The sequence below is a fragment of the Delphinus delphis genome, chromosome 4 (assembly GCF_949987515.2).
Source record: "Delphinus delphis chromosome 4, mDelDel1.2, whole genome shotgun sequence".
NCBI classification, from domain to species: domain Eukaryota; kingdom Metazoa; phylum Chordata; class Mammalia; order Artiodactyla; family Delphinidae; genus Delphinus; species Delphinus delphis.
Genome location: NC_082686.1, coordinates 41,669,535 through 41,685,386, shown reverse-complemented (window position 1 = coordinate 41,685,386; position 15,852 = coordinate 41,669,535). Strand labels below are relative to the sequence as shown.

Here is a 15,852-nt window from a genome sequence, read left to right as displayed (position 1 = left end):
AACATACAAACACAAATGCAAATATATACACACAAAACAATAAGTTGTTGCAAAATCTAGTTCTTTTTCTAGCTGTTTTATATTGGGACTTTAATAAAGACATCTATCTTCTATCTGCAATAATAAGAATTTATGAAAATAGCTTAGAATGGAAACATATTTCAAGTAAGATAGATGAGATTCATTTTTTAAACTTTTCAGAAATAAGGACTTTAAATTAAACCAAATTCTTCTACCATATTAATTCAAATCAAGAAGGATGCATGCTATATTTTAAACCTAGGTCCTTTGCTGGGAGGTGATGGTGTATTAGGCAATGTATTTCAAATGTCAAGTAAAAAAAACCTTTTAGAAAACATTTTAATAGAAGGAAAATGAAACAAGCTCTACTCAATGAAAGAGAAATAGAGAATTTATTTCCTTGACATGTTGGAAATTTACATGAATAACTGTTAGGTGTACTCCTTCTTAGAGGATATACACGCAATTATGCTCCATGGATGGACGAAGATGGACAAACTCTGCCCCAAAACTATATTCAAACAACATGATGAACCAAAAAGATAAAGGAACATGATATGCAACACTTTTCTTTAATATGTCTGTAGTGAGCATAGTTATTTTGGGGGCATTTAAAATTTTCTCTTTTTGGAACTATAGTAAGCTTATTAAAATGTACTTAAAAACCAATATTCTAGTGATTAAAAGTAAAAGGTGACCATTTCCTAAGTAATTGCAACACCCTTGTTTTATGTCACAACATGGTCCTTGGTAAAAGTTTAACTCTTTATCCTGAATGATTGTTAGAATACTCATTTGTCACCTGATTTCTTCTTATATCTCTGTCCATCTCTTTTCTTTAATCTTTGTAGACATTCTTTGCGTGACTATCCCTTTACTATTCTCACCAATCCTTTTTATTTTATGGCTGTCTTTGGGTGTCATCCTAGCCAAAGTCTCAGAAGTATAGCTGAATATAACCAACTGCCTATCAGATGTTTCCATTAGACCCTCTCATGGGCACTTCAGTGTTGACACTAAGTCAAGATATATACATACGTCTGTGTATGTAATGAAGGAAGAATGGCTTATTATATTGAGAGTTGTTTTATATCACATATGAATTCCAATTTTGAAAGAATTAGAGCCTAAACCAATCACATCAAAGTAGGGTGTTTCAGAGTCTAACTTCATATATTTTAATACTTATTCATATTTTTTTAATTTTAAAAAGGAGTTTCTATTTCTCCCAGATAGAGCAAGATCAGCATGATTATGTTTGAGACAGGGCTCAATAACTTATTTAAGTGCTTCCTTAGTTCCATATACTTTCTCTCATTTTATTTAGTCCTCACAACAATCCGTGTGTGTATTATTGTATCCATGTCAAAAAGGATGTAAAGACTCCAGATTAGTCTAATCCCTGTCTTAAATTCATTTTTAAAGAAAATTGGGAAGGAATGCATAAACAAACCAAATTTAAAACTAAAAAATCTAGTCACCTCACTATTAAGTGGCAACACCTGGATTTACAGTTGGACTTTTGACACTGTCCTTCACCACTCTGCTTTTCAAATGTTGTTTTTTTGCAATCATATTTGTTTCAATTGTAAGTAAATACTGGATTATTTTCCCATGAATACATGATATATTTTGCATCAACTTAGTTCCCTAGAATATGTAACTGGAAGGAAACTTAAAAATTATCCGGTCCAAGTGTTTAATTTCACAAAAGAGATAAAACAATAGCTCTGATAAAAGTGACCTATTCAGAGGCTGAAACCAAAGAGTGGGAGCAGAGAGGAGTATTCCCCTCTGTTGATATGCATTCCAGAACTCTTCCTACTCTGACATACAGACTCTGCTCTGCTCTGACATACTTTGCTCACTACAGACATATTAAAGAAAAGTGTTGCATATCATGTACTTTTATCTTTTTGGTTCATCATGTTGTTTGAATATAGTTTTGGGGCAGAGTTTGTCCATCTTCATCCATCCATGGAGCATAATTGTGTGTATATCCTCTAAGAAGGAGTACACCTAACAGTTATTCATGCAAATTTCCAACATGTCAAGGAAATAAATTCTCTCTCTCTCTTTCATTGAGTAGAGCTTGTTTCATTTTCCTTCTATTAAAATGTTTTCTAAAAGGTTTTTTATACTTGACATTTGAAATACATTGCCTAATATACCATCACCTCCCAGCAAAGAACCTAGGTTTAAAATATAACATACAGCCTCCACTTTTTTTTTTTTTTTTTTTTTTGGCGGTACGCGGGCCTCTCACTGCCGCGGCCTCTCCCGTTGCTGAGCACAGGACGCACAGGCTCAGCGGCCATGGCTCACGTGCCCAGCCGCTCCGCAGCATGTGGGATTCTCCCGGACCGGGGCACGAACCCGTGTCCCCTGCAACGCCAGGCGGACTCTCAACCACTGGGCCACCAGGAAAGCCCCAGTCTCCACTTTAAAGCCATTTCTTGGACAAAATTGTGACAAGACACAGATTTTCTTTCTGTTGGTTTGTTATAATTATTTTTTTCCTACTGGAATGAAAATGAAAGCAGTAAGAGGTTAATTCTTAATGATAACAAATTGTCACGATAAATGCTTTTAAATTAACATTGACTAATAGTAAATATAACCCTTCAAAGCTACATTAGAAGAGTTTTTGTTGTTTGGTTTTGGCAAGAAAGATTTGGGTAAATAACTTCCCAATAGAGCAATTCAGATTTCTTTTTTTATCAACATTGCTCAAATCATGTGAAATTTCGATTTCAAAGAAAAAAAACCGTATGATCTGTGTGCCAGGTAGTCACAAATTACATTAATATGGTAACCATCTTTACAGATTTCTTTTTTCAGTCTTAATTATGCAAAGTCATAGGAAAAAGAATATCCTAACAGTTAAGAGCAGGAACTTTGGAGTTGTGAAATCATGGACAAGACATTTAACCACTCACAGTCATAAAATTGTTGTAAGGATTAAATGACATAATTATGTAATAGACTATAGAGCAGTGTTAATCATATCAAGAGGATTTAGATCAGCAATTACTACTGGTGAAATGAGGTAGAAAATGTGAGCTTCCCATTTTTTGGCCTCAGCATTCTTTGGTTTAGTGTGAATATTATAGAATCTCAGGGCCCTAGCACATGGGGATGCCACACATAATAATTCTTTTAATTTGAATACATAGCACAACAATTTTATAGCAGATGGCAATAAAGTCCCTTGAGGAAGAGGTGCTTTTTTTTCAATTTGGACAATGGTGCTATATTGATAGGTGCTATATTACAAAGTCAGATTTTTGGGCTATATTATAGTTATTAACAGGGAGATTGTATTTTTGGAGATACTGAAATATAATTAAGAGTTTATAATGAAAGAGTCTGGTTAGTGGTAGTAGGATTTTTGCTTTTAAAATCAGAGCATCTTTTCCTTCTAAATATTTGCATTTATTCAATTTCTCAATTATCTGCACATATTGCAATTATTCCCTAAGGATCTTTTATATTTAACTTAATCCTAGAAGGGTAGAATATATTAAAAGATAAGTTATTGTCTTTAACGTGTTTTGTGACTAAAAACATTCTGCTTGGGAAAAATAATAATAGGAAAGATTTCTATTGAAAAAGTATTTTTTGCTCTTGGAAAGATGCAGTGAATATGGCACAAGTTAGCATTAAATGGCTATTTCTCTCTTTCTAATTTTTATTTTTTAATTGAAGTATAGTCAATTTACAAATGCTTTAGGTGTACAGCAAAGTGACTCAATTATACACACATATATATATACACACATATATATATTCTTTTTCAGATTCTTTTCTATTATAAGTTATTACAAGATATTGAATATATTTATAGTTCCCTATGCTATACTTTCTTAATACTAAGTGCTTTAGTTAACACCATATTTTCTCCTCTAGCTGGTTGTTGTTATTTCTGTTCTTGTGAGCACTTTAAAGGAGAAGTCAGCAGGAAAAGAATAACCGTAATTCTCCAGACATATGTCTGCTCCGTTCATTTTAATTGTATTGATATTAAAGAGCAGAAACAAAAATGGGATGAGAGTTCAATATAGATCCTGGAAACCCCCAAACTATCTCCATTTGCTGGTTTTCCATACAATGTGGCTTTAAGCTCATATAAAGGTTCTGAATAACTGTCAGGACAATATATGGCTCTGCTTTTGTTCAGCTTATTGCTCATGCTGCAGATATGTGATATGCCTCCATACCAGGGTGTGACGGCTGAAAGGCATCATTAATGTGTTAAATGATGTGGAAGGCTTCAGGCACACTAGGACACATCACTGCAGAGTGATATCCCCAGATGTACAGGTCTCTGCCTTGATTTCAAATAGGAAAGAAAGAAGCTAAATTACCACACAAGCGAAATGCACCAAGAAAATTATAATGTATATATTCACTTGTAATCTCTGGGCCTGATTCAGACCTCATTTGTTTGTTGAAAGAAATAAAAGGTTAAGCCTTCAATTCTTAGGGTTCATTAATCACACAACTGAAACAACAAGGGGAGGATTCATCAGAATGCCTTACTGTAATCTTATTTCCACTATTTTGTTTGATTTTCATTATATTTTAGCTTTCTGATGTGCTACACTGGTGCTACAAAACACCTTCCTTCATGCTCTGAAAGAATTCATGTAGATGCTCTGATGTCTAGTTTACTTCCAGGGTACATAATTAAATGTCAGCATACATTTCTAAAGAGACTATATCAATACGTATCTGTAGCTTAATAGCAGATCCAAGCTGTATACCTTTTCTAGTTTTATTTCGAAACGTTTACTTCTTCAGAAATTCTAAAGCCTGCCTGGCTCTCTTTGACATGAGGCATTCCTCTGTCATATCTATAAATGCTGCTTCTAAATCCCAATAGAACAAGGTAGATAGAGGAAATTTATTGCAGAATAAGGAATGAAGAAGATTTTAAAATATCTGCTTTATCAATGCATAAAAATTAGACTGGATTCTAAATGTAGCCAAAGGGCTCTGATAGTTTAAGATTCATTTTAAAAAGTGTGTATTGTTGGGCTTCCCTCATGGCACAGTGGTTGAGAGTCTGCCTGCCGATGCAGGGGACACGGGTTTGTGCTCTGGTCCGGGAAGATCCCACATGCCGCGGAGCGGCTGGGCCTGTGACCCATGGCCGCTGAGCCTGCACATCCGTGTGTATTGTTTATTCAAGATATATTAAACTATTTTTTTTCTACTAATAGATGCTGTTACCTTGTCCTGTGAAATAGCAGGTCACAAAAGTATAGGCAAGTATGCTTTTAGAAGTCCTTTAGAAGAAGTAAATTGATAGGTGTGGTTAAAGATCAAAAAGATGTACTGGTTGATTAAAATTATACCAATAACAAAGTTCTAAACTACAGTCCTAGAATCACAAAAAATAAATAAAACAGGAAAAATTATGACTGAATTTCCAGTTCAATCCCTCATGTGATGGATAGCAATTTTTCACTGGAAGAAAATTAGAGATTTGTCTTTGATCATTAAATTAAGTGAAAGATAGAGGCTATTCTGTTTAAAGCCAAGGCTAAGAATGTTTTCCTTATATCAGAAGGCCTCCAAGATACTATCCTTCTTTGTATAAATTGATGGTTCTTCAACAGGAAATCTAAATAAAATTAAGTCGAGTTCTCTCTTTTTTAAATAATATTATTTACTGGTCATTTTTCAATGGGGTGGCAACTGTGAAACTCTTAGAGAGATATCAAACCCCTGAGAAAGTCCTACCCATAAGTGTTGATTCCCTTTCCCTTCATATTTTTGTATCTGACTTAATTTACAGAAAATGGTTAATTTATTCATTATTGTAGATAAGAACTATATTATAGATAGAAACTGAAGGTAAACAGAACATCCATTTGTTTTTGCCAAAGGGACATCGTGGAATAATTGACAAAAGTTGACTAATATCTGCAGATAAGATCATAATATGGACAATGCTAATGTCCATCCTGATTTTGATAAATGTATTGAGGTTATGTAAGAGAGTGACATTGTTTTAGGAAGTTCGCACTGAAGAATTTAGGAGTAAAGGGGCATAATATCTGCAATTTACACTCAAGTGGTTCAGAAATAAATAATATCTCTATAGAGAAGGCAATGGGGGAGAGTATGATAAAGCGAATGTAGTAAAATGTTAATTTTTAGGAAATCTGGCTTAAGGTATATACACATATTGTGTACTATGGTACTATTTGCAACACTTTCATATACGTGAACAAATTAAATTTTATGATAAAAACTGTACACATATATGCACAACTCCAATAGGGTAAATTGAAAGAGGAGGGACAGGTCCATTTACTCTAGGGAAGTATAGAGGTCAAGATAATCTTCATAGAGGAAAAAATAAGTTTAAGTGAAACTAGAAAAAAATATTAAAAATGTGCGTGCCTGGATCAAAAATTTCAAGGATTAGGGGTATGTTGAAAAAGGAAATACTGGAGTGATACCAGGACCCAGAGAATGGAGGGACACCTTTTTCAACTATTATAAATTGAGAGAAACAGAGTGGCATTTACCTAAGTGTCATGCTAAAGTTGTTTATTTGATTGTAAGACTGAAAGGCAAAAGAATTCTAGGACTGATGGTACTTCAATGTCAACTACCTGGCAATCAAGAATGTAAGTAGGAAAAGACCAAAAATTTCTAAAACTTTTTTTTGTTTGTTTGAATGTATGGCTCAACATTTTTTAAATGCCGTTTTAGACTTGAAAATTATAATTGCAGATAATACGAATACTCATTTAAATCCAATTATGTCATTCTTTCACTATAATTCAGGCATTCACATGTGAAGAATTATACTTATTAACACTGTTCCATGCTCTTTTCAAGATTAAGCTTCTTAAAACAGATTGAATGAGGTTACTCTTCCACTCAATATATGTATTTCCATCCAATATCCCACTATCTAACATACCAGTTGCTTGGTCTTCCTTGCATATCCAACCTGATTTCCTGTTACCCTTTAACAAGATCCATCTCCTCTTCTCAGCCTACCCTTCCTACTACCCAGGAAACTCAATTCCAATATTGTAATATATATACACTTCCTTTTCTTTACTCCTATCTGATTTATTCCTATTTTTCAAAGTACATCTAAACTCTTTTTTCCAAAGGTTTCCCTAAAATCCTTCAACCACCACTTCTTAACTCATTTAATTACATAGTGTCTTCTGCGAGTTTATATGATTTGTATAATTTTTTAAAAATCTATACTTCTATCATAAATTCTTGCATTGCTGGAGCATATATTACATGAACATAAAAGGAGCATTGAAATATACTTGTTGATCCATTAACCCTTTTTACAAATATCTCAGTGGAAAGAAGTTGCTAAGCAGTATGATATTTTGACTTTACTAATTCATTTAAGTTCCAATTCCTTTTTATTTTGGAATCTCAACATAATTAAAAGAGGATTATTATAATTCTTGGTATTATTTATTTATAAATGTTATGACTAAGAAACTTAGAAGCTAACACTAAGTGTGGAGAAAAAGTATGAAGATCTGAAACAATTCAAAGGAAAAATCAGTAGCATGTGATCACTTCTTAAATGCGGAATATGAACCAAAGATGATTCCAAGTGTCAGAATTTGGTAAACTGAGGAAAGCGGTGGTCTCATTGGTAGGGAGAAAAAACAATAAGGAGAGAAAGTGGTTTGAGGGAGAATGTTTTCTTTTTTGGATGGTGGACATTTCCAATAATCAATCACTCATTCATTCAATAAACTTTTGAGTGAATACAAGGTACTAGAAAGCCTTGTTCTAAGTCTGAGAACCACAGATGTGAACATCAGACAAGGTCCAGGCCCTTATGAAATCCACACTCTTCCTAACAATTGTATTCATTTTAACAAAAAGGTACAAACAGGATATTATAACTGGTTCTCAGAAGGGCACTTCTGTAGAGTGAGAACAGAAACCAGACTGCACTATGAATGAGAGAACAAAGAGAGAAGTAAGGATTACTTTATGAAAACAGCTAATCTTAGACTGAAAATTAGGAGAAAAATAAGATGAAATCATGAAGAGTCAAACAATTTGTAATATGCATACGTGTGTGTATTTAGCGTGTGTGTACTGTTGTTGTTTTTATTTAATTATTTGTAACTTCCTCTAAGATGAATAAAAGCCTATGCAACAGAAAAGGCAAAGAAAAAGAGCCAGGAGAGTGTATATCTAAGATGCTAGAAGGGGAAGAGATTTTCTCGACAGCCCACTCTTTAGAGTCAGGAGTCAATGGGAGTTAGTGAGTACAAACAGGAGGAATAAGATTTAGAAAAGCCAGTGAGATGGCATTATCCTTTCCCTCCTAAACTTTATGGTCTTAATAAGTTAGGAGGGTGTAAGAGGAAAAAGCATACTCCTGTGTGTCTCCTCTATGCAATACTTCACTTCTGGTCACCAAATATGTGGGGTTTTCCTCACACCAAGCAATTCTGCAAAACCAGCTGGGTGTCCTACGATTTAATTCAATTCTGATACTAGCTACCTGGAGTTAGCATCAGATCCCACAGGTTAGGGCTCAGTCCCATAAGACTTCCCCAACTCCCCTTCAGATACTAATCTCAAGTCCAGGTTGTTATCTTTGCTTCTGACCCAACAGGTATAAATCGGAGTATCCCATGACCCCCTCTTAATTAATGTTCAATTAATTTACTAGAGCAGCTCACAGAATTTACAAAAACATTTTACTTACTAGATTTACAGTTTATTATGTAAAAGAATGCAATTCAGAAACAGACAGATGAAGAGATGAATAGGGCAAGGTACTGGGCAGAGAATTTCCATGCTTTCTCCAGACTTGTTGCCTACCAGCGCATCTACCCAAAAGATCTCTGAACCATGTCCTTTGAGCTTTTAAGGAGGCTTCATTACGTAGGCATGATTGATTATATCGTTGACCACTGATAATTAAAATCTATCTCCAGCCCCTCCACCCTACCCAGAGGGGAGGTTGAGGAGTGGAGGGGCTAAAAATTCTTCTAATCACATGGTTTGTTTCCCTGCCACCATCCTTAGGGACTTTCCAAAACTCACTTCATTAACATAAACTCAAATGTGACTGAAAGGGGTTGTTATGAATAACAAAATACCCATTATTGCTCTTATCACTTAGGAAATTCTAAGAGTTTTAGGAGCTCTGTGCCATAAACTGGGACCAAGACCAAATATATATTTCTTATTATAAATCACAGTATCACAGAGGGAAAATCATCTGTGTGGAATGAGGGAGTAAAGGATAAGATTAATTATGGGGAAGAGTGGAGATGATAAAGAAGCTCTCTTGCAGAATACTCCTAAGAAACCCTGTGATAAATGACTGAGAAGCAAGGACCAAGTTTATTGTAGATGGCATAGGGTACAGTAGATTTTCCCAGCAAAGCCCCCCTCTGTCTCCAAGGCAGCATTTCTTTTTGTAGCTATATGGCATGAATCATAGGATGGCAGAAAGAACACAAGAATAGAAGTTGAAAGTGGAGTTGGAGTTGGAAGACATAAGTAGAAGTTTGATCGCTTGATAAAAAGTTGAAAAAACTTCTTGGATCTCAGTTTCTGTAAAATGGGCATGGGGTGGATCTCAAAACTTGAAAGCCCATATATTCTCTACTAGTGGCCCCTCTTCTTGCCTGAGATTGTTACATGCTATAGGATAGTGGAGAAAGGGCAGATTCTATGATGGAAGTTGAGAATAAACAGGGACAAATATTCCACTAGTGGAATGATTTTTCCAGAACTGAAAGGTAAACATACTCATTCAAAGAAGAAAACAAGAAGTAGCAATTTACCCCAAGATATAACATCACAGATTTTTGTTCTGCAATCTGCAATTCGTTCTGTACATGTTTGACTGATGGATTCATGGATACAATCTTTACGTACAGACCATGTTTTTTATCTCACTGACATACTTTGTGAAAGTATTAAGGGCTGGGAACTAACACCCAAATTCACAACATAATCCTCCACAATTTAGAAGGTGCCTTATCATGTGGTCATCACATGGCTTTTACAATGTAATCAAGAGAAAAATCAACAAATTCAATCTCACAAACTAAATTAAAAGGGACACATTCACATTTCCCCTTTATAGCCATGTCAGAGATAGAGAGGAAGGAGGAATTTAAACACCAGGCATCGTATCTGTCATAGCCATATCTTTCTAGACGTCGGGAGCTCATTTCTCAAGGCTACCAGTCCATTAACCTTCACAAGAGCAAAAATAAAGCAAAACAATGAAACACTCTGGAGAAATGGCATTGCTTCTAATCTTGCTTATATATCTTACCATGGGGATTTGAAGATGGAACAAAGACCTCTACCTCCCCAGGCACAAAAATGATACAGACTCCCTGAGATAAATATATAAAATGCCTCATGGTGCATGTTGTAGACATATTTGTGATTTTTCCGAAAAATGAGAGTGGGGTTAGGAAGAGTAGCTGATATCATCCCTGCTGAATCTCTGTCTTTCCCTGTGATTTGTAACTGGGAGGGCCAAAGCATCAACTCCATTTATTTTTTTAAAGTCTTGGCCTGCTCTTGGTTGCCACTTTACCTAGATTCATTCATTGTATATATCTGGAACTATTCGTTTCTTGATAAATGCATTGTCAGAAAGCCAGAGGTCAATGATAAGATAGGAAATAAGGAGCTCTTGCTTGTTTTTATACACTTCTGTTTGACTTAGGAGATAATTATAACACAGATTGATGCTCTTGTTTTAAACAAGGTAGTAAATCAGAGTGAAATATGGGATTTGGGAAAGCCATTTGCCACATAATTATAACTTCTTAAAATTCTTGTGTTCATTGAATATGAGAAGCTATAATCATGAGATACATAGCAATAGCATTACTCATCTTTTTTTTCTCTCTCATGGAAGACAGTTAAATAAACCTAAGTTACAAATCTTTAAATATTATTAACTACAAAGTTTAAATATCATTAACTAAAGCGAAACAAAAGCACATGTTGCTTGGTCTGAGATCTAGCTTTAAGTGGGAGAGATTACAGATTCAGTAAGCAAGATTAAAATAATGATTCAGTGCACTTCATTAAAAAGTCTTGTCTTTTCCATAAATAAACTTTATCACCATGAGACGATGTAAAATTATAAGAATTTCATCAATATAGGAGACTAGAAGAAAAGTGGGCACAAAGGAGGGATGTGGGATCAGAAAGACACATTTAAACATGGACTCTGCCAGGGGTTATATTCAAAATATCTGTCAACTGGCATGCTAGGGACATGGAGCCCTCAAGTTGGAAAAGTTCCCGCACAGGGATCTGGAGACCACTCGAGTGCCAGGATTTACCCTTTTGGTTGCTGGATTACGAGAAGAAGGGGGACCTGACAGACTGGTCTGGAGACTCCTCTAATGCCAAGATTTATCCTTTTGATTGCTAGATTATGGGGAAGGAAGTGGGGGGCTTGATATACTGGGTTTAGGGGGCTACCTAGGGTACTTGAGGAATTAACCAGTACAGGTGCATTTCTATACTCACCTTCAGAAGTAACTTTGTCTGCTTCTAACCAGTATGCAAATAAGTACAAAATTTTACTAACCAGCAGAGTCATACTTGTGCATACTTGGTGAATATTAGCCCTGATGACACCTATTAGTTTTGTACCCTTGGTAGTTTAACTAACCTCCCTGAGTCAGCCAAGTGAAAGAAAGAAAGTGGTGAATTTCCTGGCTAGATATTTGGCTGCTCTAAGACCTCTTCCAGCTGATGGAATTTAGTCATCTCTCCTTTCTCTTTTCTTCTGACATCCAGTATTCATATCCTCAAAGAAAAGAGCGAGTCCCGCTAGAGAGCAGAGGAACTTCCATAATTTAAACCAAATGTAGAAAAGAAGCTGAGTTTACACTCAATTCTAACTTCCAACTCAAGGTTAGCTCTCCTGGGAGCAGACGTGGGAGTCTGTAGTTCTAGCTGAAGTATTTTCAGGGGGCCATCCTGTCTCTTCCTTTTCTCCTTTTTTGGCTCCAATGTTTATTTTCTTGTGTATAAATTATACAATAATATCTCTGAACTGAATTGTTTGAAATGTAACCCTAATTATGATATCTTGTAGCAACAGTTATGCACAATAAATATCTATCAGCTTAATTTTGCACAGCTTTGTTGATTAGAAAACTGTTTTTTACTCATTCATCACAGTTATCACCTTGGAAAAATGATTGTCTTATTTCAAAGGGATATCACTGGCATGTCTCTGTATACTCTGCAAAGTGTAATTCTTCTATACGTTTGAGAGAATCACAACTAAAACCCCATGAATAATTCTGGACACCACACTGTAAAAAAAACCATAGTAAAAAATATCACAAGAATTATCAGAGAACCGAAAAACAACTAGAAGATTTAAGGGTTACTGAAAAACACAGGATTTACTAACAGTAAAGAAAAGAGAAATGTTGTGGATGCAAGATAAAGAAAGGTGAGAAGTTTATTTAAATTTTCTATTCCATATTAAAGGCCCTTTGCTTACAATCTGGCAACACAGTATTTTCTTTTTAATTAGGAAAAGATTGTCAGTGGAAAATACAGTTGATGAAATCACCATAAAATTTATATCTGGAAATTTTAAAGATCAGTGATTCCAACTGTTTTCCACCAAGACCTCTTTTTACTAAGCTTCTCCTCAATTCCATATTTTTAATTTTTAAATACAAATTGTATCTATTAAATAAAATGTGTTTCTTTTCTTTGTTTTTAATTAATAAGAGAGTTTTAACTATCTGAGCTATACTACCCAGAGTTTCTGGGGAGTATAAAATAACTGAATAACTATACACAAAATTTGATATAATTATAACTAAGGTAAAGACATTTATAGTTTTAAATATCGTACATAACCTTTTCCAAGCTAGATTCAATGTCTGTTAAGTTCTTGAAAATATGGAAATGCTGCAAGGAACCCCATAAGTACTATCTCCAGAGCCCCAGATGTTTAAAGATTTCAAATTGGGAAGCAATGGATTAAACTAGCTTAAAATCATCTAACAAATATGATTTATTCTCACTTTGAAGAATTAAATTGAGCTATTTAATGTACCATAACTGTCTAAAAGTAATAAAAAAGAATATCCTGGGGCTCTTTCAAATCTTTTTTTTCCTACCCTTTCTTCCACTCTTTCTGTGAGAACTATTACTTGGCTCTGAGATGGCAGGAGTAGGAAGCATCCAGCAGGTACTCACCAGCCTGGTTAGTTGTGATGCTGACTGCAGCAAACTGTCTCGGTGGTGAGCTCAGCTCTGACACCCCGTTAATGGCATCAATCTCAAAGGTGTAGTTAGTGTGTGCCAGGAGGTCTGTCACTGTCACCGTGGTGTTGGTGAGTCCATACTGTCGAGGGAGGAAGCGGACATTTGGGCTGCATGGCTCACACTGTTTTACGTTCCACCCACATTTTTTACATATGATGTTGAAGGTAACATCTTTCCGGCCTCCTGTGTCCAGGGGCCAACTCCAGTCCAGGATAACCGAGGTCTCATTTATATTAGATATAACATTTCTCGGTGCAGATGGAGGTCCTGCAAAGTAGTTCAACAAAGATTAATGAGCCTCACTTCTGTTTTCTACTACAAGGGAAATAGATCATTTGCAGTGGAACTGAAAGAGGTAAATAACCATCTTGTCTTTATTATATACTTTTAATTCATCCTCAGAGGATCCATGAGATTATAGACACATGGATTCAAGAGTGCTGTCCTCCCCGAGCTATGAAGGGGGGAGTTTGACTCCAGGTTGAAGATGCATTCACGAAGTCCAACAAAGGAATTTACCACTAAATTCAATGCCCTTGTGAATAGTTATGAAAACTTTAGTATTAGTTTTATAAATCTTAGTTCTTTTTCCCTATGACCTATGACCAACATATAACAAGAGGGAATAGAAAAGTAAAAATACAAATCCCATGCCTAAACCTCCCCTACCGTGTCAAAATTACGCAAGATCTAAAACAAGATATAGAAAATTTTTTTTCCTTCTGGGTGTCCTGTTGTAGGAAGTGCTTTAAAAACTAATTCATTTTGTGTGATAAATGTTGCATTTGTGGTGAGGCAAGCATGGAGAGTGAAGCAGAGAAAGCTTTTAATTTGCACATGGAGAGCAGAAGGAAATGGGCCAAATGCTTTAAAAAAAACACAATAAGAAGAAGAAAAAAGGAAATAAAACAAACATGGAGGCATGGGTTGCAGCAAAACTACTCACGGGTACAAGCCATGGATGGAGGGTCTTTGTCTGCTCGGAAGTAATTATTCTCACACCTGCAGTTCACTGAACCATCTTCGTGAGTTGAACTGTGAGGTGGGCACTTAGCACACTGCACATTACCATCCGAAGGCTTGTAGAAACCTGGTCGACAAGCTACAAACAAAATGACTCTTTTCAGATTTTGTGATAATTTTGAAAATATATTCTTGAAAATACATAAAACAGATTTCAGGAGGCTAGGGCATGCATTCACTATGAATAAAATCTATTTCCTTCTCCCAGAATTCATAGAAGCAAATAATGTGGCCCCATGTAGTTTCTCCACATATACGTTTGTATTTGTACCAAATGTTAAGGGGGAAAAACCCCCACAAGATTTAGATTATTTTGGCACTAGAGTGTGATGAAATTTCCATCTCATGTTTTCACAGCTTTACTTGGCATTGGACTGTTTGTGGAGAAAATAAAGCAAAGCCATGTCATCATGCAGCCATTCCCTTTTTAAACATGATGCAATGTGTACAGTCTCTGCAGTTAGTACTTAATATAGTACCCACTTGTTTTCCAATTAGTTTCTGTGTGAACAGCTTTATCCCCACAAATTGCAAGCAACTGAAGAAAGAAGTCACGGCTTTGTCTATATTTTAAGATTCTTGATACATGGTTCTCCTGAGCTATGATATTTTGTTTGCCCTTGACAGTGTCATATTCCCTAACTTCTCTGATAATGACCTAAAAGAAAGGTCTTAATTTATTTCCTTGTCTGTATCTCAAATACACAGGGAGGTATAATTTCTATTTAAACTGATATACTTGTGAATTATTACTAGATTAACACTTTTAAAAATAATTATGTTATCTTCTTTCTTTCCAGTTGCATCTCTGAATGAATGTTTTTTTTTTAAGCCCAATGAACAGGTTGCCAGATATTATTTCAGCTACCCATTTAATATTCACTATCTATTTATAGCTTTTACAGAAATGTCTCCATTATAGTATTTTCATCTAATCTGATATAAAATTTAAAATGCTGTACTATTTTATTTGGTCCATTTTCATAATTACCGTGAGAACTGAAATCATAGTGAAAACCCTAACAAAAGTCCCTTGACATTCCTTTGAGGAAGGAATTCAGGATCTTAAATTTTTAAGTTTCTTTGGAAGCCAATAATTTCTTAAGTCTCTAAAACTCAACTTCAAAGCTACATTGAGATTTGATGGCCTAAACCACCTATAGACTAGACCCTACAGACTATGTTTATCACTGAATTCCAAAATTTTTTATATCAACTTCATATTGTGAATAACAGGTTATTTGCATTCAAATAAAACCTGTGTGAATAAATCTTAACTTTTATAATCACTAAATGTATTTTAAAAGATAACACACTGTATCTATAATAGTGTATCTCCCTACTGAACATTTCTTGGGAGATAACACTCCCAAAGAAAATACATTGACAAAACCAACAATTAGAATAACTTAAAATGATAGTAATCATTAATCGAGTCTTGCTGTTTTCAAGTTCCTACTAAGAATGGTTGCTCAATGACCATATTACATTAAATTGAAC

At 35.1% G+C, this 15,852-nt stretch overlaps 1 protein-coding gene across 1 annotated transcript in view; it reads right to left on the bottom strand.

The window, feature by feature from the left end:
• EPHA3 (EPH receptor A3) overlaps positions 1–15,852 on the bottom strand; it is a 362,146-nt gene that overhangs the window by 111,876 nt on the left and 234,418 nt on the right. The window contains exons 4-5 of the mRNA XM_060010492.1: positions 14,276–14,431; positions 13,261–13,596 (exon numbers count right to left, since the gene is read on the bottom strand). Of these exons, the coding sequence (XP_059866475.1) occupies positions 13,261–13,596; positions 14,276–14,431 (492 nt within the window). The remainder of the gene's footprint in view (positions 1–13,260; positions 13,597–14,275; positions 14,432–15,852) is intronic.